Consider the following 26,597-nt stretch of genomic DNA (forward strand, 5'->3'; position numbering starts at 1 on the left):
GAAAAATTATTTTACAGTACATATGGTCCTATTTTTCCGCACTAGTGCGTAAAATAGCACTTTTCGTGCGATGTCAAAAGTTTAAACGGCCATATGTACTGTAAAACGTTGTACGATACACGTGCGAGTAGATAATTCGCAATTCGTGTCGATTTAAAACACTCCCTTCGGTCGTGTTTTAATTTATCGCCACTCGTTTCGAATTTTCTCTTTTACGCACTTGTATCGTAAATAACTATTAATGCATTATTTCGTGCACTTTATTTCGTGCACTTTATTTCGTGCACTTTATTTTTTGTACGTTTTTCTTATATGGAATTTATTTCTTTTGTGTTTGTAAATAAAAATGATTCTCTTATATTCTATTCTAAACATGTGATCCACGTAAAATAATATATGTATGTGCTTTCTTTTAAGATATTGATAGCGTAAATTTTAATTGCCCTTTCAAACATTTAAAACCTAAAGATAACAGATTGCTAAAATTAAGCTATTCAGTCACTTTATTATTGTCACGAACTTTTAAATATCCTGGTCTTACATTTTCCCAGCCAGCCTTTCCCCAGCATCAACTTTAAATTAAAAGAAAACTCCCCGAGCACGGCACGTGACTATGGTGCACAAAATATCTTCACATCAGCCGCTAAATGCGAATATTTCAGTATCGAGGGATAAAGGACCTTATGCAGTGAAGGGAGGTTATCGTTGTCAAATAAATGGCTTGAAGCTTGAAGAGCTATGTTATCATAGTTCCTTTGGTGAAAAGAGAGATTTAACGCGAGATAGTTTGAGCCATACACTTACGTAACATGTATAAATACTCGTGTATACTCACACATTACTGTGTGTGTGTGTGTGTGTGTGTACTCACACATTACTAAAAAATATCAGGAACAGGTCGATTGAATGTGTTAGTATCTACTATTAGACAAAAGCATCAGTGTGCAATAGAACATCTAGAAACTACATAAGTACATTTCAACGCTGAAGCTGAGAATCTGCAAAATGATATAGAGTCGCATATCTTATCCGACCCACCCTATCAAGAGACGTTTGTGTTTGACACTGCAACAAATTGCACGACCGCCCGCTTCGCGTTACTCACGCTACCTCCCAAAAGCTCTTATCACAACATCTCGTATCGAGACTAGATTATTCTAAAAGCAACCTTACGGCTATGCAATACAGTTTATCTTGGAATCTGGCGCTGATAAGAGATATGAGGTTGAGAAAGTGTAAGCGTCATAATGGGGTCGCATTATCCATTTTCTTTCGGAGTGTACACTGTGATTTGCATTTTTCGGGAAATTCGTTTGAGCCTTTTAAAAGGACGTTTGGTAAACCTGCTTCTTGTGGTAGCACTTCTGGGAGGTTTATTGCGCAGGGGTAGACACGATGATAAATAAACTGTATAAACTTTAGGGAGGGGTTGAAGAGTGTTACAAGTGTTTCAATCGTTTACGTATGTTTCAAATTATAATAATCCATACACACACACACACACAACATTTGGAACATTGAGTCCAGTTTTTTTCTTTTTAAGCGTGGTGTTTTAAAAAAGTGTTCGCTAGCTGTATGAATAAGCTGACAATGATTTTTCTTACATTTCATATATTATTATCATGCCGCGATCAGAAAGGGATTAGAAATAACAGATTTCCATACACTTACGTCAAAATCAATATGGATTGACAGCTATCTCAATCCCTTTCTAATCGCGATTCAGTAATACTATGTTACCGAGTTGAAAGCTAATCGCTTTCTTGATCGTGTATTTGGATAGGTGCCTAAGAAGTGTTTAGAAAATACTACTTATACCAATTTTGGATCTATCGACTGGATCTATAGAGAATGATTGATTATGTATTTCTTCCATTTCAATAATAAGTATCACAAATTGTATCAGAAGTTCATAGTAAGCGTTTCCTACTCTATACACTAACCGAATTAAAATTATAACACACTATGCATGCTGTTATAAAACCAAAGGAAGAAAATGTAAATAGTACAAATATTTAAATCAATTCACATGCTGCAGAAATTCTTGCTTCTAAAATGTGCACCTCCATTCCACCGTGGAATGCAACATAGACAAATGCAGCGCTATCTGTACAAAACAAGTCTTTGTGCTAGCTGCGTCCCTGTAGACATGCACCATGTAGCGGTGGCAATGCAGCTGAAGTATGTTACATGCGTATTGTATGTATTATCAGAGCAATATTATAGTACAGCTGTACCTATATAGGATCATTCATGAGACGTGAGCAGGACTAATCCTGCACACTCAGTAACCACACTTTTTCCTATTTTTTTTACTTTTTGATGAGGGTAAATTTAATCTTCTACAATCATTGTCTTACAAGACCTAATTAATAAACATAAAACCTCTTTAACCGTAATGACAGTTGATTACGAAGAAAATAAACTGTCAAACTTGAGTGAGATACGAGTTTTCAAAAGTAACCAGATCGTGATGACAGTGATGACACTGAAGACATTCAATTTGACACAGAATATGGGTAGTTTAGTATTCTATTTAGGGTGACCATGTATGTCGTGCTTTTTTTTTTTTCAACACGACTAGAAAATGAACATTAAAATCATACTGTATAGCAAAAAAAGCCGTAAAAGCCATTGGTAAACCAGTGAAATCTTGGAATTCATGGCACGAGAATATTGTAAACAATTAAATGTATTTTACAATGGCTGTTACAGTTATTTTTCATGGTGAGGCAGTGTACAAGTTAAACTACAGTTAGTGAACGGATTAGATTATTTTTATTTATTATTGTTACAACATTGATGGATACAGGTTGACCCAAAATAAAGTTATCACAACAAGTATAATTATTTTTATTCCTCACATCTTGACCAAAATATCATTAAAAATTAAAATTACAATCATTGAACTAAAACAAAACGTATTATTCTCAAATTATTTTCCTTTAGCTTTGACTTTGACACACAAATGAAAAAAATTGTAACAATATTATCAACAAATTGCCGCATATTTTGTGCAAAAAAAATTAAGCCACCTTTTAACTCAGTAAGGCAAAGCCGCGGAGAATGTAAAGTGAAACTATTTCGTGCATAAAAATCTCACTTTTACTCAACCCTTTTGCCCGAAAAAATATTAAATGATAAATCTGAGGCATGGATGCATTCTTTCCATAGACTCGGAGGTTACTTGAGTTTGGGTCAGCCCATAAATTTTCCGGTCCCCAGTCGAGTCCATACCCAACCATCTCAACGTCTACATAAACTTATAGACATAAATGCAACCTTATACTGATGGAAATAAAGCTACAAGCCAGCAAGGCAGCAAAAAACGTGAGAATATTCCCGTAGTTTCGTCAATATGTTTGATGCAGAAGCGATAAATCTTCAGTGGTGAAATGTGGTTGGCCTTGGGCATTTGTCATTTTAATCTGCGCTTTGTCAATTCATCTTCATCTTCGCGTTATCCCGGCATTTTTGCCAAGGCTCATGGGAGCCTGGGATCAGCTTGACAACTAATCCCAAGAATTGATGTAGGCACTACGGCATTAGTTTTTATGAAAGCAACGGCCATCTGACCTTCCAACCCAGACGGGAAAGTAGGCTTTATTAGGATTACCTAGTCCGGTTTCCTCACGGTGTTTTCCTTCGCCGAAAAGCGACTGGTAAATATCAAATTACATTTCGTACATACGTATAAGTTCCGAAACATTCGGGGATTAGGATTTTCTAGGTACATTCAATTGGGAGCATATAAAAAACTGTAGAATTTCTAATAGCAAAACAAATAATTGACGAAAATGGCTGTGATTCCCGAACTTGGTTTTCAAAGCGTAAGCAATGAAAACATCGAGATGAAACCAGTTTTATACCAATACGTTTTTCCTCTGAGTTAAAAATTCAAATAGGTATTAGACAAGATATGTTTAAATTTTTTTTTTTTTATTTATTTATTTCAAAAAATATACTACGGTCTAAAGAAAAGGATCCAAATTAATTCATATGAATGCGAATCCACCAAGTATTTATTGATTGAAAATGGTGTGCTATGGCTAACAGGAGCAGCTGAACAAGCTTGCTTAAAATTACCCATTCCTTTTGAAACTGATAAGTTTTTTGCTGGGACCAAATTGATGTAAAAATATTCAGTTATTTAACATTGAGTTGGATAAGCGGCAGGATTGTGGTGCTGACGCGGTGAATAAAATATGTCCCAAAATTAAAATAGCACGCTTCAGCTACTTTGAGGAGGATTCGGTTTTGACAATTTGATATGGTTTCATCTTGTTCTGATACGACCGTGAGCATCGATAATGTTAGCCGCCCACTCTGATCTAACTACGTATTGACGAAATGCAAGCCGAGGCCTGATTCAGATTTTAATTTTATATTTTATGAAACAATAATTGATATGATTTGGACAGATACCTACTCGTATATATAGAATATATTGATAGATTGGAAGCTCCAGAAATGTCATTGTTGACATATTATATCTAACCCTTTCATAACAAGAGATTAAAATGAATTGGGATGGAGTTGTCTCATAAGGCATTTTGGTCGCACTTATTGGTGCCTAACAGGTGGTATCAAAATGAGATGAACACTATATCAAATTATTATAACAGAATCAGCCTCTTTGTTCGAGAGACCGCCACTCAATTAATTATTGCCGTACGGAAAAAATAAAGGCTCGTTTATTAGTAGACTACTTTTTAAATTTAAATGAACCTATAGAGCCTGGACCGTATCCAACTAAAGTTAACTGCTGGACTCGGGTAATCGAATAAGAAAATTCAATTAGTTGATTGCATTACCTTCAGTTTGAATTTGCTCTTTTCTTTTTATAATTAATTTTGGCTTTGCTTACAATAAAATTATTTTAGAATTTGTATGTTTGGTAAAACCTAAATGATTTTAATCGCTTCAGTGAACGGACTGAAATAAAAATTAGAATTATTTTTGTACCTACCTTTTTCTCATGTTGGTTTTTCTTATCTCTTCTGTCAACAAACAATCTCGACGTTTCCTTAAACGTGGCGCTTTCATAAACGTGATGATTTTTTATACTCTCAGTTCTCATACTCCCCCCTCCCTCACCTCCCTTCCTTTTATTTTATGAGTTTATGTTATGAATCTGGTGCAGTGACTTCGTTTTTTTTTGTTTAGTACTTTTTGACTTAGTAATTATACGTCAGTCAATTTAGTCTCAAGAAGTTTCCGTAAGTACCTATAAAATTTTCGCTTAATGAAATTAGGTACCTAGGTACTAAGTAGGTATCTACATTAATTTATTCAAAGGAGAATCATTTTACGACCCCACAGTGTTCAATATAAACAGAGATTTGGATTTTATGGAGCCATTAGAAATAAATGAAACAGATACTCTCACTCAACAAACAAGCGATTTGCTCAAAATAAACGGCTGAAATTAATTTCATTTACGGCGCTGCGTCCAAGCCGTGTATTCCCATTGGTGCAAGAATTGAGGTCTCTGGCATAAAGTAAAAAATTAAAACGTTAGGTATCACAAGAGTAAAAAAATTAAAATGTTTATTTGGATAAGAAACAAATTACAATTACAAATTGTGACTGGAATTTCCTAGTAGATGAATAACATACATCTATGTCAGGAAACCACGAAGAAGAGTAGGTATGTAAATAGCTATGTAAATAGGTGATTTAAAATTTTAATTCATTTAAATAAACGAGCTGGCATTTTTTAGATGATACAATATTTAAATGTACGCGTTTTTATCATTTCTATGATCAACTTTTACTATAGCAACTCTGAAATGTAAAAAAAAATTCTAACTATAGGATTGAACTTTAGTGTAGTACGCGGAACTGATATTTTTTTTTGAGTTGCACTCGTTACAAAAGTTGCTTACAGTAATGAGTACTCATGCATATCCTGTATCATCTACAAAATTTCACCTAGTATTCTAGAAACACTATTCTAACTAGAAATAACCATTGTTTTTCTCTTCTCTTCTAAAACTTTTTGTATCTAAGTATTTATTTATACTGGTTCACTTCTTCATCACGCTTTTAATTTGCCGTTACTCTTAAAGCTATGTGAATTCCACCCCAGATTCAGCGGAAATGACCTGTTGAGACAGTGTTGTGTGCAGTTGGAATTATTTTAACGTCGCCAATCCATCACCCTGTTTCCGACCAAGCTGTTCGCGAATATTTAGTCCGAATTGTTGGAAAACTGAGTTGCTGTTTATTCAACCGAGGAGGAAGTGATGAAGAGCTTTTCTACGTTTGTATTGTGTGCGATGTGCCTGGTGAGGGAAATACGACGACAACGACACATGGCATAGGCAAATTGTGAACTTCATGGAACGGTATCATCCTACTATTTAACAGCTCTCAATTGTTATCTAATGTGTCCTATACCCTCCGGACGCCATCATCTAAATGCATAGTGTAGTCTTCTTTGACACGCGGTGCTGCTGCATGCATATTATGATGCCACTTATCATGCATGACATGATACAGAAGTCGTCAATTTCTGACATTGCGCATTGGTAATGGCGGCATGTAATGCGGTATAAGTGCGACCTTAATTCCTGATAGCATGTCAAGCATAATATGGGGCACAAGCTTTGGAACACGTATAGGAGGCGAATTTTTTTACTTAAAATAAAGTCAACATTCCAAAATAGTCAAACTAAAATTATACTGCATCGTAAAGGCTGAACACAAAAGGGGGAGACCGAAAAGCCATCGTTAAAAGAGTCGTCTGAAGAGGCGCAACAGGTCGCGTCAGCGTTGGCGGCTGATCAGATAAGCGGTACCTCCGGTCACCTGTGGCCTGTGTACACTAAATACCCACCTATATCTTTATCTATTAATCTATTAATACCTTTAAACGAGCAATTCTTGTATACATATATACTTGTATATATTGCGGGGATCTCGGAAACGGTTCTAACGATTTCGATGAAATTTGCTACATGGAGGTTTTCGGGGGCGAAAAATCGATCTAGCTATAGTTCGTTTTTTTTAGCATTAGAAAGAACTTGCAAGAAGGTAATCAACCTTGACATGTCTTTTATTTGAAAAACGCTTTTAATAAATCAAAAACTATTGCTTATGAAAGCAGAAGAATATAAATGATTGTATTAGATTCATAATTGTTACATATTTGCCGTAACTTATTTTTAAAATGTGTTTTTCAATTAAAAACCACATCAAAATTGTTTACCTTATTTCTAATGCTAAAAAAACGAACTATGGTCAGTGTCTAAAGTGACGTTTTTGTTTGAGGAAACGTCACATTTGACACTGACATATCTAATGCATATCGTTTCTAGATCTATTAACTGACGTATCTTAAAGTTCGAATCGGGCCGTTTGTCGAATCCACGCTGCGGTCCCTCGACAGTGTAGCAATAAGCAATCACTCAGGCGCCGTCGCACTGAGCGACAGCTCGGGGATAACCGGCGCGCGTGACGTTGATTGCTGCTCGGACATTACAAACGTGACGAATAAAACACTTCAACAAAATTATACTACGGTTATTATTTATTAAGTTCATTTTTAATTTATTAATTGCCGAATTTAAAAAAGTATATAAATTCTGCTTATGCTAATCTGGTGTAACTTTTTCCTGGGGCCATACCATGATGTCCTTATTGCGATTCTGTTTAGGACCTAAGAAACTGAATTTCTAAGGGACGGAGTTATGCGACTTAAAATCGATTAAGTAGAAGAATCAAAATAGTTAAGTAGGTATTTATAAAACGTTTTTAAAGTAATGTTACTTGCAGAATGTCTTTCAGTTACATTCGAAGAACTGCCCAATAAATAAAGTTTTTAGGATCGGCGAAGTTTGGTAATCGATATCCACTTGATGGTAACTTTGTACTTCAGCCTAATCGGGTTTTGAGGTCGCCAATCGAATCATCCTATCAACTTTAAATTGGTTCGTCGAAAATTGATAGCTTTCACTTCGAGCAAGTTTTCTAAGATTTTACAGAGGGGACGTTCGATGCTTCACATGAAATTAAAAATATCCTAAAATAAAACATCACCAACCATGCAAATTGTATAAAAAGCGAGCGGTGCGCGAGACATGATGTTGCTGCGCGGGATTTGTCCAAGGAGGAGTCATAATAACTTAGGTACCGTAAAACGGGGTTAGTAGGTTTCGCGGGGAGAGGTGGGTTATGAATGGGGAGAGAAGGTTTGAGAGGGTGGTGAGAAGGGTTTTTAAGGCTACTGCTACAAAAATAATCTATTCCAATTTAAAATGGAGCTATAGTAATACGCATAGTAAAAAAAATCGATCCAACAATCTTCCAAAATCACCTTTGTATGGAAAACCCTCTCACCCCAAATACGAGGCACTACGGGGTGAGGTGGGTTTTCCTCTTTATCGTCAAAGTTATGAAATGGAACTACCCAAAATAAAATACAAATTAAAATACAAACGTCCGAACCACTTATACACCATTCAGTTTTCACATGTAAAAATAAAATTTTATCGAGGTTTGAAAGTCAAATTTCACCCAACTTACCCCATTTTACGGTAGATAATTATAACTAAATATTTTTTTCCCAGTATATTTTCAATTAAACCAGTTTACATATTACATTTTAATATAAGATATATAAAGGATTATCTACTTTTATAGATGCTTATATTAATACAGACAATAAACAGTAACGCCAAGGTCTTCTTCGTAGATTGTGCAATTTTGTTTTACTAGAGGTAAAGTATCATTACATTTATAGAGCCCGGGCTTTTTTTTTCTATCTGGCAGAAAAGTGACGGCCAATTCAGCAAAAGTTGGAAAACGGCCAGCAAATCGCAACCGAAGGTATAGCGAGGGCAATCGGCTGGAAAAGCTGGGCTATTGGACTCCATGCATGCGAGCTCCGTAATACCGCTAGTTAGAAATCTGCGCCTGCCTCGGTAGGCTTTCGATAAAAAACAATTGGTAATAAAAATATGTTTTTAAAGTCCCGTTGAAGTATATCATTGTGTAATAATTGTAAAGGGTTAAATAAATGCGGTTCTCTAGGGTTTGTGACTGTTCAAGCATAAAATTTATGGATACCTACATATACTAGTATTTTATAGAACCAATTCTTGCAGTATCTACTTACCTACTGGGGCCATTAAAAATCTGTTGAATGGATGTACTACATCGTGAAAATTCTAATTCTTAAGATATCACTATAGCAAAAAGTACAATGAATCAAGAGTCGAATTATACGCAATAAAAACTTTGTCAACTTTGAATTCCTTTTAGGATACTACTTCAACGCAACGTTCAAGGATGATGTGTTAATGATATGAGTTCTAACTGAAAGTTTGCTATTATTTCACAATAAACCTATATGTTACTGCTTAATACGACGGCGCCGGCTATAAATTCGCAATATTTTGCGAATCGTTTAATGTCTCGTATAACTGCTCAAATCAAAGGACATAATTGCCATACAAGCCGGCGCACATTCTCGTAAATACCATTATTTTTTACGGCGCCATCCGGTTCCCACGTGTGATTCGCTCGTCAAACTGACCCTAGCCACTCTAAGCTGAACCATCCGATGAACTCACTACCACTGTATAGGGGTCAAGTAAGGCTGGTGTTTCTGTAGTGGACGTAAGGTTAATGGGACACGGAAAGGTGGACTGTAATGTGAGAATAGTACGCCGTAACGGAATCCAATAATGCGACAATGTGATTCAGGAAAACCTCTTATTCTTAACAACGCACACTTATTTATACATTACTATTTATAGTGTGTGGTTAGAGTAGATTTTCTTTAAGTTTAAGCTCGTATCGGTCATAATAGTATTGGTACAGTTCATATAGATACGGAAAATTATACCAGAGCATAATTTCAGGTTGTGAGTTATATAGCCGTAACAAATTCTTTTGACGGAATTTTGGTCCACATTTATTTGGCATTTAAATATCACATATCCTTAACTTTCAAGAACAGCTATTACAGTTTAAGAGCGTCTCTGTATAACCTCGTTTCGCTCGCTTGTGGGACGGACGGACATTCCGGAATAAGCGTTTACCGTAAGACGAAACTAACTTAGGGCCCGATTCGGATTTTGAAATAGACATCTATTAGATATCTTTTAGACATCACTGAGATACGATAACGATATGTTTAAGATCTAACCTGTCAAATTTGACATTTGCGCGATTCTGGAGATACTCTTGAACGATTTTCTCAGGATATGACTTAGAGATCCAATTCACATCTAATAGATATCTTACGCTATCTAACGTAAAAGTGACATTGGATGCCCGAATTGCGCTGCAAAAGAGAACTAGTTGATATCTAAACTATAACGTATCTAGAATGGATCTAGTACGTGTCGTCTCTTGTGAATATCTTGAAGTTCGAATACGGCAGTTACGCGCAGAAACACACGTTAGACTAAAAGCGCTCTTGCTATTACTATTTTGGGCTTATTTTTGTACATGTCTAACATGTACGGAAAATGATTTATGAGATGCATAATGTGGCCTACTTCAACCCTCATTTGAGTGGAAATGCATAGAGTTACGCAAAATATGCAAAACTCAAATAAAATCATACCCGCCTCCGGCCGGGAGTAATATTTCACGGATTATCATAAAAGGAGGCGAACAAAGAATTTTATGATTATGGACCGACAACTTTTTCAGAGTTATTATGCGCTGCCGGATTGGTAGTAACATAAAACTAGGGATATAGTTTTACAACAGCGGTTTATGGGCGGCGTTTTCGAAATAGGAAATGTTGTACGGTATTGTTTGTGACAGACAGATCTAATCTGTTTATCTGCGAATGGTTTAGGTCTCGACGAAGCTCAACTTTACTATTCTTTACATAGTTTCGTGATGAAAAAAAATGTATCCACGAATTCAAAATTTCGTACAAACCCATGTCATTTCGCCTACGTTCGGACCTGTTACAGCCTCTTCTATAACTAGGTATATGTTTATCTTTTTTTTCTTTTGGCACGTGTTTATTTACCTTGATAAAGTATCTACCTACCCTACCTACTACCCTACTACCTACCTACCTACCTGCCTATTGTACTAAATATACCTACCCGTATTATTTAGTCTTATTAGTTAGTATTAGTATTATAAGTCGAAAACGACAAATAGGAATCAATCCAGCAACTATTAAAATAAGTGTGCATACGTACCTACGTAAAAATATACAATTTGTATCACTCACGCTAATTCATTATTAAACGCTAGAGTACTGACCTCATCATAAATGAAGTTGTCGATCTCCTCAAGCGGGCGTCCGTAGAGCTTGGGCGGGAAGGGTTCGTACTTGCGCGGCAGCCGCGCGCCGTCCTCGACGCTGAGGCGCCGGCGCGGCATGAAGCCGAACTCGCGCACAAGCTGCGCGCCGCGCGAGCCCGCGCGCCGCGCAGATTCGCGCGTGAACGGCGTGACGGCGGCGCGCGGCTCTTCGCGCCCGCCTGCTGGAACAACACATCACATTTAGGGCTGTTTTAGACCATGCGTGAACTCTGCGAGTCTCATACCATTGCGGGTTTTGATCGGTCGGTTGAATTGGACGTAACCAATCCGCAATGTAACTAAAATCTCATACGAGTTCGCGCGCCGTCTAAATCAGCCCTTAAGGTTAGATTTCGATCGCGGCTGCAACAGAGTTACTGCTGCGGCATTGTGCGTACCTACAATGTTACTTTCAATTGCTTGATAAATGTGTTACTGTCCTTTCCGCATTGCTGTTACGATTGAAACCTTTTCGGTTATGTCGTTATATAAATTTGACATTGTCTGTTTCCTGCAGTTGCAATGATCAGAAACTGAACGTAACCTTATAAACTCGAAAATCTGATTGAAATACACATTTTTTTTGTTTCTTCGTTTGTTTTGTTTATTTCTTTGTGGTCTTTCGTAAAGGTCTTACGTTAGATTTAGTCTGAAGGATCGATATTAAGTGTGATGATCTAAAAATTTTCTATTTTCCCATACAATGTAATGCTGTACCTAATCAGAGCATCAACGGGAAACCAAGGCCTTAAATCTTCACATAAAAACATGCTTGACGATCCACCCTTCATGTACCTACAAGTCTGTATATATCGAATATCCACGGTGCGTATACAGATTTATTAACGCGGAGAACATTTGTTAAGAGCCTTGTTTGGAGCGGAGTAGTTGAAATTTACACGCCTACACCCATAGGTCTCTTACAGCGTCGTGCCCAAACCCTCACTCATATCTATGCATTTATGCAGCGCCTGCAAGTACATCGCCTTTATTCTTTCCTTTCAACATTTTTTTACTTAATAGTAGAAAAATAAATTTACGTTGCATTTTATTTTAAAATTACGATGATTATTTATAAACAGGATAACGTAAACTAACCCATGACATTGATGTTTTATGTGCAATAAAATGAATCCGTGCTCTTTTACGTGTAGCAACGTCGGATAAATGTCTGTAGGTATTATTATAATCCATACCAATAAAAATCAGATTACGTATATGTGCAATAAAAATAGCGTTTCCAGCTTAAGAAGGAAAAACACACTTCGAGATAAAATGGGCAGTGGACAAATAGGCACTGACGTGAAATATACCCGGGAAAAGTATTATGGGATCCAATCTCGTCTTCGGTCGCCGACAGTAAGCTCTATCCCACCAAAAACATTCTGTAAAAAACTAGCCAAGTCTCGATGGAGCTGCTTGTTTATCTCTAAAAAGTAATGAAATCTAGACAAAGTCGTGCCAAGTCTAAGGTTCCTTACTGCGATTTCTTTATTATTATAGTTAATGTTGTGTGACTTGGCCGTTGAAGGGTACACAAGGGTACAAAACCAGGTGCTCCGTGACACCATTGCACCAATCTGTCGCCAGAACCGCTATCCATTGACGATGGAAAATTGCCACTTGGAAAACGTTGATTCAATAACCAGTCAATTGTAGGCTTGATAAAGCTGCGTATTTCAATAATACTTATGTATGGGCGAGCCTGAAACAAACACTTCTTTTTGGTGCAATGGCAGATTGGTGCAATGGTGTCATGGAGCACCTGGTTTTGTACCCTTGTGTACCCTTCAACGGCCAAGTCACACAACATTAACTATAATAATAAAGAAATCGCAGTAAGGAACCTTAGACTTGGCACGACTTTGTCTAGATTTCATTACTTTTTAGAGATAAACAAGCAGCTCCATCGAGACTTGGCTAGTTTTTTACAGAATGTTTTTGGTGGGATTTCACTTCTTTTTGTAGAAACGTGGGCATATTGATTTATTTTATTAGATTTTCTTATTTAACACATTTTTTTTCTTTTTAGGAGTAGTTTTTTTTATTATTACAAATCTTTCTTTTCTTTTTTTCCGGTTCTGATTCTTGTACAGTAGCAACAGTTTTTCGTATTGCCCATTCATTAAATCTAATAATTAAATAATAATCAGTAATCCGTCACTAATCATCATATAATGACTTGGCAATCGCACATAATGCTTTACTCGTACCGTACTCGTAAATATGTGTAATGCTCAAACTGCAATTAGCGCTAGCGTTGTGTTCAATTAGAATTATTTTTAATAGGTGACGATGATCCTTTTGTCATTATGCAGGCGTGCGATGGCCAAGTCATTATACGTATTACAAATTAAAGATATCTTATTGATACGGTTTTAACACCCCCTGGCACTGATTAAAATAACCGACTTGGTTTCACATTACATCTCAAAACTTTTTTGTAGTAAAAGCGTTGCGAGACTTGCACCTTTTTACATGTAATGTTTTTGATGGGATCTCATCTCTTTTTGTAGGCAGTCCTTCTTTTCGGGTACTCATACCCATACTATGTATACACATATCATAACTAAACATATCTTCATTCATACTCACATCGTACATCGTAGAGTACCTTTACTTTACTTTACCTACTATTTGTAGGAACTGCAACAGTAACTTTGTAATATCATATATTTATATGGGATTACAAACTTACTTATGCAGTTCTTAGGTCTTTAAAACGTGACTGATATTGCAATATTTTTAGGTTTTCCCTTTATGTGGCCATTAAACACTAACTCTGTACCAAATTTCAGCTCTCTGAGTTTATGGGAAGTACTAGTTCTATTCTGATGATCATGAGTGAGTTTCATAAATGCGAAACTTTGCTTTCGCTTAACTTCGGAACTAAATGACCTACAGACTTGAAATTTTGGATTTTAAGTATGTGATTATAGCTTACTGGATGACCAAAATTTCTTCGTTCTGGTCTTATCCAGAGGTTCTCAAATAGGGGCCTGAAAATGCGGCGAAATGGTTCCAGTAAATATGGTACGGCAGTGTTTGCTTCGCGCTCGACTTGGCGGGGGCACTGCCGTGCCCCCCGATTGTATAAATTTATCTTCTCATCAGTCTCAGATATTTTAGAATATAATAAAGTCGTTATAATAGTATTTTGTGTTTAGATATTAAATGCTGAGGCACTTGAAGCCGCATCAAAATATATACAGCGGTTTACAATTTAACGTCGTAATCTGTCAATAAGAATAAGAATAATTTATTGAGAAAACCTTATTGCTAATGTTGCATTATGCGTGAACTTTTACATTTTACGTACATTGTTACGTGCGCCTGAACTAGGAATATCCTGTATCTCAGGCAAAGAGATAATATACTAATTTAAAGAACAATAAACAATGAAACAAAATAAAATCATGAACATAGAGACATAAAATAGGTATTGAATTATCTTACACTTAGTAACCAAGTATTGCTGTGTCAGTGTCTGTAATGTCTATAAAGTAGGTCAGTCGTGTTTATTTTATTATTAAATACGTTGTTATTAGTTTACCTTAAAAATAGTTACAAGGCAAGAATTGCATTTCGATAGGTTTACAGGTTAGTAGGGCAAGTTAAACATAAGGTTGATGGGTAAATAAAGCACTTATTGATGACAGTTTTATACAAACATTAAATACTTAGGTATGAAAAACATTATCGATCTATACGTCGATTACTAATGATAATAACTACAAACCAACTAATTAGGTATACTTAGACAAACAATTAAAATTAACAGATAATCTTTTAACATGTACTTATTAGTCCTCCCCATAATCAATCGAGTTTATGTACCGTCGTTCGGCCATTTTCCTGACGGGACAGTCAGGGTCCCCAGTTATATGGCCATTGGGTTTTTTGAAGAGACTACATGATGCGCATTTGGGATGTTCTGATTTAAATAGGCAATCCTTGTCCGAGTGGCCTAGATTACTGCAATGTCCACAGGTGGGCTCCGATTGCTTGCATGTTTTGGCAGCATGGCCGTAAAGATGGCACTTGAAACACTTTGTAACAGTTGTGAAGTCTCTGACAGGACACGATGACCAATTGATGAAAGCTCGGTTCTGAGATATGAGAGCTCGTCGTATGTAGGCTGGAACTTCTATCACGTAGTTACAGGACTCTGCATCTTTCTTACCCGACTTATGGCTTAATTTGATAGACGCTAAGAAATTTTCCCGAGTTAGGTCTGGAAACTTGTCGGCTATATTCTGTTCATATATACAACTGTAGACCTCTTGTTCCCGTAGAGCCGATGATACGCCTATTATTACAACTCTGGGCCTGCGCTTGAAGGGTTCATCGATGGTGAGGTTCGGGGATGTGTTTTTAAATGTCAATTTCAATTTTTCTATGTCGTCCTTAGTATCAGTGCTGATGATAACACCGCCATTTTTAACTTTACGCAGCGCTCTTACGTGCAGTTTCATTTCTTCAGGATTAATAATTTTTTGTACTAGGTTTTTCGTTTCCTCGCTTGACTTCGACTGATCTTTAGGATAAATTGCGACTGAGCTCAAATTATTAGGACGAATTTCGTTTTTGTTACTAGTTTTCACCATATCGGCAAAAGAAAGTGCGTGTGTGGCCGGTCTGTTAGTGTTATCGATACTATCCTTTAGGGCTCGTAAACTGTCTGATAGTTCTTGTTTTCCTTGAAGCGTCTGAAGAGTGCAGTGGTTAACGAGTGCCTTTGCTTTAAGGCCTTGGTAAAGAACTGCCAAGTTTGCGGAACCGTGGGAAACCTTTCGGCAAAGATTGTGGATCCTGAGTTTTTGGTCGGAGTTCAATTTGCCTTCCGTCGATATGCTGCAGATTTCACTAAGAGATTTATCTATAGTGCTCATCCAGTTCTGAATTTCTGATGTTGGTACCGGGTCTAGACTAGTCTGGTCTTTTGCGCTCGTTGGTTGTGCATTTTCATTTCCGGTATTCGGTGGTACTGGTGTTGATGACGGGGAACGCTGAATCTTGGAACTTCTTCCAAACGGGCTGTTATTAGCACTCATATTGATTGAAGTTATTTAAACACTTTGACGTCATAACTACTTGCACTACACAAGCAAAGAACATCGCATGACACAGTTTGTCAGTATCGAGGTCAATGCATATTGCACACGATTTTAATTTGTATATTATTTAATTATAATTTCAACACGTCTGTTCGCATCGGCGGTCGAATGCTTCCGAAAATAAATTTGGTAAGTTTCATGGGCATTGGATTCTTTCTCTTGAAATTATGGTCAATCGAGAAAAACAACGTCGCGAAATTGTATGTAATTTCTACAGTACACATTATATGCTCGAAACTGAAGATAGTGGAACAAGTAGTGGAAATAGATGAGAGCCGGAGCTCTTTGTATAGTATTTTTGTACAATAACTATTACAGTCGCGATTTTCCTCGGGTATATGTAACACATTAACGAGACGAGACGGTTTTCAATCTCTCAAAATACACTAAGCATATTCGTTTACCCGAGTGTAGCATCCACGTGTCTCCAGATGCGACAGCGACTGGTGTCACCAAGCGCTATCAATCAAGCGGGATCAACACGAATAGCTCACTCGCGTGTGATCGACGTGTCAGCGTTACAGAGCGTTTTTCATCGATCAATCGGGGAACGTATGGATTGGCGTTCAGGGGACATTATGTTGTGATTGCTGAGTATCGGTTTTGGAGTTCGGTTGATGAGCAAAATGGTAATATGATGAACAGGTAATATGATAAGCGCTGTCATGTATATTGATGATAGCATGTAAGATAATATGTAAGGTTGGGTGAATGTTTTTTCTAGCTATCATATCTAACGTAGGTATATCATATCTAGCGTATAATATATGAAAGAAAATATTTATACACGTTTTACTTTCAAAAAGAGATAGGCGATTTGGGCGGTATGGGCAGCTACTCTCGTCGCGGCCACTCGCTTTCCGTGTGGTGATTTTTGGATATCGTCGAGGACTAATTTGAGGTTTTATATGTTATTTATACTTTTTATACATTTTGTCTATGTTTTTATGGTATTTTGTTTTTACCTTTTGTTTTACGAGTTGTCATTAAATGCTATGGTGAAAGCCGAGCTTTTTCGTTGCTCCCGATTTTATAGCTATCGAAGTGTAAATTGTCCTGGATTCCGGGACAGATATTGTTCGATATATTAATTATTTCCATCCCGTTATGTGCACAAAAAGTATCCAGTGATGATACTACAGATAGCTAATTACAGATTTAGAAGAACAGGGCTGGGTGAGTAAAAGGTACAGTTAACGGGTATACTTTCAAATCAGTGCCTTTGATAAGCCACGGAGGACGCTGTTACCTTATCGGCACGATTCAGATAAGGTCCGGAATAATAGACTAACCTTTTCCCTGCGCATCGCTGGAGAAGGTGACACCCTCGAGCGGTATACGCAACTCCTCACGCCGCGGCCGCTCGCACTCGACGTCGAGCGCATCGCGCGACTGCGAGGCGACGAGCGGCGCCGCCGCCTCCGGGTTGGTCGCCTCGAGCGTGCGCACGATCTCGCCGAGCAGCCGCGAGCCGTCGATCTCCTCGCCGGGCGAGTTGAGCGGCGCCGGCGGCGGGAACGAGAGCCGCCGCTCGTCCTCCTCCATGTCGGGGGCTACGTGCGATCGCCCATCGCTACGCGGCCCCGCGCGAGCTCACACGCTCGCACCGAATGACGACGCCATTTTGGATTACTGCCTGCGAACAAAGAGAACGCAAAGTTAGTTGAGCATCTACAAAATAAAAAAATATTTACACGCCATATTCGGCAGTGTTCTCCACCACCACTGCCACTCTACGCGCCTGGTTACAAACACTTAATTAATTTGAAATAATTCTCAGTGGGATCAGTCTGAATAATAATTATTTTCTGTAAGTAGGCTAGATAATTGTCGCAATAATAACGTGACTAAACTCATAGTAAATAGCAGTAAATTTAATGACTGTATAACTCACTAATAGAAACAGTTAACAGCTAAAATTAACCTATTAGCGGCAATATTCTATTCCAAATGTTAATGTCACTGCGTCATACCTAGGTAATAACCAATAACGTCCCGTGCGAGTGAACCGACCCGCAGTATTATGATCATTAACGCTCTCCGACTGTCTAGGTTAGCAATGACCCAATAATTCCGCGACAAATTTTCCTGAGGTTTGTTCAAAACCATATAATACGATAACAATTTGACTAGTGCATTGCTAGTTCACGAGATCCTTGCAATTATGAAGTATTTATATGCTGTCCAAGCTACGACAAGCCTACTTGATGTAAGGTACTTGCACCTAATAAGGCCCAGTTTTAAAGCTTGCTGTAAATGAGTTTAAATTTCTCGCCCATGTTTGGTTAGTACCATAGACAAAATTGCAAGTTCATATCAAAAATAAAAAAAATAAAAAATTAAATTAAAAGTGGGCCTTATTAGGCGCAAGTACCTTATGAGTCTTATTAATGTTAAAAGAGCTTTGATAAACACCTTAATACATAATTATTATTGGTATCCCATATTTCGTTTCAGAATATGCCCCCTGTTAGAGTAACAATTAATTTCACTGGGTGATTATGCTGTATGCGTTAGACTGACAGCGTCACCATGGTGGTTATTAATTATAGGATTTACTTGTGAGTGAGCATGCATGCGTTGATTCACATATCACACTTCGGAATAGGTTTTGTTACTAATGCTAACCTTTGGTGGAAAACCTTTTGTAAAATGTATTTACAATTCATATTTGAAAGGAAAACTTTTAGTTTTACCTGGCGTTTTTAGGAAAATCATGAATTTCTTCTTTTGTGATCTTCCCCCAGGAAAATATATATATCCCAATAAGGGCCATTCACTAACCCGGGGTTAACCAGTTATAACTGGAGTTACCATGGTTACTAGTACAATTTGACATTGGGTTAACGGTTTAACTGGTTAATCCCGGGTTAGTGTGATGGTGCAAGTGGCGCTAAGAAAACAAGAAAACTAATCTCTTATTGGGATTAGTCTGGTTTCCTCGCGATGCTATCCTTCGCCGAAAAGCGGCTGGTAAATATCAAATGATATCTCGTAAATGAAAAGAAAGACGTGTTTAAAATATTTAGTAATTTTTAACGAATTAAGCTTTTTTAAAACAGACTATTACTACTTCTAGAAAATAGGTTGAGTAGGCACCGACGCGTCAGTTTAGCTTCCGATTAGCTGCCATTACGGTCGCGGTCAGTGACCCGGACACACTCGATATCCGGTTAACCGGGCTTATCCGGCACGTTTATGCTTAGACCCCGTGAAAAACCCCGATGGTGACGCGTCCTTTCTCATATTTATTTGAAAGTAAAAATGTTCACAATAGAAATCGTTAAAATAGGCGTACGTTTGGTCTCTGGAGTGCTACAAAGGAACAAACATAACATACATAGACTGATAAACACACTACCCTCTGTTTCATCCCACTGGCGGGTGGTAAGACATATTTTATTGCACTATTTATAAATCTCAATAAATAAAAAAACATAAGTGGTAGACACAATGACAACATAATATGCAACAGCTGCTTCGCAGTCTGGCGAATCTTTGTATTGTGGTATACATACGAGTATTTGATATTTCCATGTTATTATCAATATCAATTAAAAAAAACAACTATTTATGCGTTTTTAAACTCTTGTTACAAAACCTTTTCTCTTTTAATTTGCATCAAACCTCATGATATATTAATCAGAGCTCTAGAGACTAATGAAAATGCAAATGAAATCATACCAATAAGTACTTCTACCAAGCCTGTACATGAATACGAAATTGAAATACAAATAACCGTTGTAATTGGATTTCGTTAAATTAAATCATCATAACAAAACGTATGTACCAAACACATCCACGGATACTATTGTGTTGTATGTGCATTTTGGACGTCGCTTAATAGCTCGTTTTTGCCGTTATCATCAAATGTACATTTGAAGGATCAAAATTGGAACGTTTTGGTTACTTAAGCTGAGTTTTCATTTTAAAGTAAGAGTCGTGTGAGATATTTTTATTCCAAACTATACTCCACCATTTCCCAACTATATGGTCCGAAATTAACTCTTATAGGAGCAAAGCCTTACCAGTAATACATGATTATTGTCAAGAGGGCGCTGATATTCTCATTGTACAGGGTGACAGCTAAGTATAGTAAGAAAAAAATAGTTTCAATGAAATTCCGCAACATGGCGCGTGATCAGGCTTTAACCATGAATTGAAAAACACAGTCCTAAGGCAAAATATTTTCATAAATGGAAGAAAATACTCAAAAAAAGAAACAAAAGGGAAATTGCTATTGATACCTTTAACGTGTTGAGCCTTTGAACCACAGTTGTATTAGACTATAGTTAAGAGGTTTTACGGTAATTCACTACATACACAAATTCAGTGGATAGAATAAACCCCAGTAAACACTACGACCTCGGAAACTATGATTTGCATGAATAGTCGTCATTATGCATGCATCGCAATATGGGGCATCCGAAGTGAAATCAGAATCTATAGATCGTATGTACATCCATTAACAGCCACCGACATGCACATTGAAGTAGTTAATATTTGCTACCCAGTTCTACTTTGTTTCCGACAGCTAAAAATTTTAATGACCTTGACAGGCATTGAAACCTATTGACTTACAATCTTATTACGATTATTTTTATAAATACTTTAGGCATACGGCGCGATTCGGAAAATGAATGAGAGATTAACTAAATACGATATAGTAAAGATAAATAGGTAACTTTACTATTTCATATCTAGTGAATTTCTAATAAAATTAATTTTCCGAATCGCGGCGCCAGCCGCCATAAGGTACCTTTTGCCGTGGAACGTCACATATCTTTACTATTTCATATCTAGTAAATCTCTAATTTATTTCCCGAATCGAGCGGATAATCCGCTAATTTGACTTCAGTTCCCACAGTAAACGATTTATATCGCGTAAGTATAATGAAATGTAAATAAGTACATCCTGATTTTTCGAACCGAGATCTCGAACTACTGAAAAGAGTTTAACGTTGTAAACGCGATATAATCCGTATACATAGTTTTATTTCATAAATCACTAAGTTTTGCTCTTCGATATAATTCATCGAATAATAAGTAAGTACCTATACGGCTACCATCAGTTTGGCATTGACATAAACACTATTATGAACGTAATTTACTTTCTATATATCTCTTTCGCACTAATATGTCAGTACCAGCGAGATGCATAGAAAGTAAATTACGTTCACGATAGCGTGTATGTCAATGACAAACTGATGGTAGCCGTACTGGGTAGAATTTTACCCTTTTTGCAGAATTAGGTAACTAATCTACACGCAAGCTGTCATTAAAACTTCTCTACCTCATACAATATCTCTAGAACGTCTACCTACTAAAACTTAAGTTACCTAAAGTCTCGTCGGTCAAATCGGATAGCTATTTCATACCGTTGAAGCTAAGTAGCAGTTTTTCTCCCTGACAGCCATTCCTATACCATATATGCATTGTATATGAGACCGCATAAAGCTCGTGCGACAAAAGCAACGGCGACATGCTGAGAGCTTATTGTGTAACTTCAATCGTGCCGCATCGCGTGATATTTTATTTAAATGTATTTATCTAGTAAAAGGAGCGCCATCGGCTTATCGTCTAACAAATTAGATTTTCGTTTAAGATAAACTAAATTGATGGTAGTTAAACCAGTGAAAACGTCAAAATTATTTCAACAGAGTAGAATTCCGGATAAGTCTATTGGTAACTTTGCATTCGCAGTCCGGAGCGACGATTTGTCGAAAATGTTTAAGAAGAAAAGTTAACCTTATCTTTCCGGCGCGGCTTTTATAAATGAATATTGAAAAATCTCTCAAAGAATTTCGTCGAAAATATCTTGAATTTTTTATATTGTCGTCGAAAGGACTCGGCAAACACAGTTAAGGATTTTTTTATAGACCTCATTTGAATTTCGCCTATAGAAATTAATGAGGTGCAAAAATAAGAAACGGAGTTTGGAAAGCGATTGCGAACGTTTGTTTCTTTAGACAACTCGAGACTTTGGAACGGAATTTCTGAAAACGGTCCTTATTACAAACTTTTGGTGACTCCTTTCGAACATCAAAAAATGATACTTCACACGTAATCATCATTTTCCTGGCGTTATCCCGGCATTTTGCCACGGCTCATGGGAGCCTGGGGTCCGCTTGACAACTTATCCCATGATTTGACGTAGGCACTAGTTTTTACGAAAGCGACTGCCATCTGACCTTCCAACCCAGAGGGGAAACTAGGTCTTATTGGGATTAGTCCGGTTTCCTCACGATGTTTTCCTTCACGGGAAAGCGACTGGCAAATATCAAATGATATTTCGTACATTAGTTCCGAAAAACTCATTGGTACGAGCCGGGGTTTGAACCCGCGACCTCCGGATTGAAAGTCGCACGCTCTCACCGCTAGGCCACCAGCGCTTCTTAGTTCACACGTAATATCGCCTATAAAGAGATATGTTTGCCATATTACAATTTGTCAATAGGTACATATTGCCTCGTAGGCCACGTTAGGTTCCGTGATTGACACGGGTTTGCTTTATTAGAAACGTGCTTTTCCAATTGTCTAGGGACATCCGAAGGAAAACAATGTGAAATAGTAGTCATCACGTACTTAATTTAACGCAATCGTTGGGAGCGTGTTGAGTTGCTGACCTAGTTCATTCAATTTATTACGTACGCATACAGGACCAGGTAATAAACGAATATTACTTTATATCTGTGAAATAGTAAAAGTCAAATGGCGTTATTTATAAACGCGCCACAAGCCTCGATTTAGCTATTAATCGCTTGTCTTAATCTGTCATTTTGGCTTAAGTTACAGATAATTAAGAAAGGGTTAAAACACAATTAATTGAGGCTTGAAGTTTTATGAAGGAGCGGGTAAGAAATCATCATTATTTAAATATTCTCGTCTTTGGTCATAATAATTCCACAACTACATAAATATGTACCTACTTCGTTGTACACATCCATAGCTAATATAGCCATTTACGAGTATGTCTAACAAAAGGCATTAACAAGTATACATGCGGGAGGCGTTTTTTTTTTAAATAAGTACAATTAGCAAAACTGTTTGCTTAGCACCCCTGCATACATATATTTGTATGCAGGGGTGCTAAGGATATAACTACTTACTATTCATAAATGACACCAAATCTTCTGAGTCTCAACTGTTATTATTCTCCTTCAAATACGCCGTTGATCTCACGTAATTCTACAGCGCCCACGTCTATCTGTTCGCATTTTGCTCGTTGGCATAAAAAGGTATTCGTTATTGAGACCGCCCCCTCTCCCCCCATTGTACCATTGTCTCAGAGCGGCACTGTCCGGACACTAGGAAGTATTTTTACAGAGGGAAACTTTGCTCGGCGTATCTGTATAAAAATATGCCGCGAGCGCTCGAAATATGACTTTATATAATGTTCATTTGGCTAACGGCCAAGAGGTCGTAAGTCTTGATTTGACTAGACCACAAAATGTTTGTTTTTAACGGTTGGTGGGCTTCCACGTTACTACTAGGTTTTGAACTCTAAATGTATTTTATTAGCGGTATAAAGTTCAGTATTTTCGAGCGTAAAGACGTATGCAATTTTCGCTTTGTTGCTTTAAAATAGTTGAGCTTTATTTTCTCTGCGCACAAATTTTTATATCGTGTTAAAGCGACGGAGTAACAATTTACAGTCGTATGCGAGTTTAAAAAGTATAAATGATTCAGTTAGAAGTTTTGGAATGTAAAAGAATATTTCAGCTGTGTAATTTTCCGCGAAGTGTTTTATTTTACTTCAAACTTGGTGTTTAACTTTTATTTTACGGTTTCCATAAAATGGTGGTAAAAACTGAAATGAAACCTAATTTGTGCCGTGGGCAATAGACTAATATTCTGATTCGGTTAAGTTATGTTCTAATATATGGGGAAGACAAACAAATTATAGCCAGCATTTTATGAATGTAGTTATGATACCTTTGGGTATATGGTTGATTACGCACACTATAGCGTCGTAAGACTCACCATCACACAGTTTTGCCAAAAAGTTGCATTTAACATTTTTTTGTTTAAAATTTATTAAGGATTAAGTATTTCTTACCTTGACACTTTTTTCCTAACACCGGGTCATATTTATGCTAAAAGGGGGGTTTGCGTCAGGGGCAGAGGGTGGGACGCTAGTGTACGTACAGCACCATACTCAAAGGTATCATACACATACATAAAATGCTGGCTATAATTAGTTTTTCAAAAAACACAATTTGACTGAATCAATCGTGTAGTTGTAGAAATTTGTACTTTTATATCTGAATCCTAATTTCCATTGCGAAAGCATTACCCAACTAATCTATTAGTCAGGCGTTACTTTGCGAAAATCCATCTTAATGAAAACAAAAATATTACTTTGCTAATCTGAGAGTTTAAAACAAGCAAAACAAGTGTGATCTCATGCTATGATAACAGTTATAAGTATACGCAATATGTAGACAAAGATACTTTTCCTTGTTTTTTGTGGTAATGCGTTCCGTAAGTATATTTACACTAGGTAGATGAATAAAGCCGAGATGGATGCATGCCATATAAAGTTATAACGCTTCCAGCACTTCAGATGCTCAAAGAGTGAACGAATAATAAACTTTATTTATTATACTTCTGGCACCTACCATCTATCAAGTAAGTGCACGATAAAGTTGTTTGAATAGCTCGCGGCAGAGACAAACGTAAACGCAAAACATATTTTCAATGTAGATTATAGCGGTGAGCAAGTACCTACCTAAGAAATCTTTAGGGGCCCACAGATTACCAGTTCGCCGGGCGATATCAGGCTGTCCCTTTAGTACCGTTTGGTAACTAAAAATTGGTAACCAGCTTCGAAACGGGAAAGAAATGCCAATTCGTAACTGGCTTCAAATTGGGACTTTTCTATTATCGATTTGTAACCACGTTTGGTAACTGGCTTCGAAACGGGAAAAATAAATCCCGGGTTGTAACTGGTTACAAAATGGGACTTTTGAATTACCGATTCGTAGCCACGGTTGGTTAACCAGCTTCCAAACGGGAAAAAATATCCCGCGTTGTAACTGGTTACAAAATGGAACTTTTGAAGTGGCTCATTAAGTTGTATACAAGGTGGAAAGTTGAGATGGGGCAGTGAAGGCAGCTTGCTGTCACTCGAAAATGGTCTTAGGAAACCATCTCTAACTTTTTAAGTGCTGACAATTGGCATTTACAAGTTTTGATAAAATGTACAGTCAGCGAGAAATTATCAGTAAAACTTAAAATAAACGTATGCAATGACAATAAGTCTGAAGTGCTTTCGTATGTACCTACACCGTTCTAGCCTCGATTTGGTAGAATAAACTCCGATCAGTAACTCCGTCCCAATACGTAACCGGCTACAAACAGGTAATTTTGGATTCCCATTTTGTAGCCGGTTACAAAATTTAGTTACCAGATGGTACCACTCTGGCCCAATTCGTAACTGGCTACATACAGGGAATTTTAGATTCCCATTTTGTAGCTAGTTACCAAACGGTCACACGCTGGCCCAATACGTAACCGGCTACAAACTGGGAATCTTGATTCCCATTCTGTAGCTGGTTACGAAATTTTGTTACCAAACGGTACTAAAGGAGGCTGTCAGTTGTTCGGAGCTGTCACCTTTTGCATTTAATTGACAGGCCGATATCGTCCGGTGGGCCCCTTTAGTTAGAGTAAACATAAACATACGTTAAAAAAGGCGTTGAAACATATTTTTCAAACGAAGAAATTTAAACTTCGTGAAAAGGCATTATACTGCTTCATCTTAGCGAACGAAGTCGCGGGGCAACAGCTAGTAAATACGACATATACCGCAATTATTTGCATCTCCTCACCGGTCTATGAATTCAAAAAACAGCTAGACCATTACCATCATAACTACAGCTTTTCCTTAGTTACCTACGTATAACTTTTCTCACGTTTTAACGTAGCACCAGACTAAAAGCTAATTAATTGATCTCTAATTCCAATTTATACGGTTATTTCATAATACAACATGTAATCGGGAAGATGAAATTGAGTTGCACATAAAGCATCACATCACACACTTCCACGATCAAATAACTCAATTTGCTTCAATCAGAATCACCAGCTGCGTACAGGAAAACGGGTAAATGCAATCTTATTGCCATATGTACCAAATGTCCTACACTCGTAAACGTAACGTAATCACAACTGAATTGCTGTGAGCGGTAATTA

At 37.3% G+C, this 26,597-nt stretch overlaps 1 protein-coding gene across 1 annotated transcript in view; it reads right to left on the bottom strand.

Annotated features, from left to right (window-relative positions):
* The window catches only part of LOC134671846 (sodium channel protein 60E-like), an 80,199-nt gene extending 62,163 nt beyond the window's left edge, over positions 1-18,036 (bottom strand). The window contains exons 1-2 of the mRNA XM_063529699.1: positions 17,693-18,036; positions 11,242-11,465 (exon numbers count right to left, since the gene is read on the bottom strand). Coding sequence (XP_063385769.1) covers positions 11,242-11,465; positions 17,693-17,945 — 477 coding nt within the window. The 5' untranslated portion in view covers positions 17,946-18,036. The remainder of the gene's footprint in view (positions 1-11,241; positions 11,466-17,692) is intronic.
* Positions 18,037-26,597: the final 8,561 nt, after the last annotated feature.

Source organism: Cydia fagiglandana, chromosome 16 (assembly GCF_963556715.1).
Source record: "Cydia fagiglandana chromosome 16, ilCydFagi1.1, whole genome shotgun sequence".
Classification (NCBI taxonomy): Eukaryota; Metazoa; Arthropoda; class Insecta; order Lepidoptera; family Tortricidae; genus Cydia; species Cydia fagiglandana.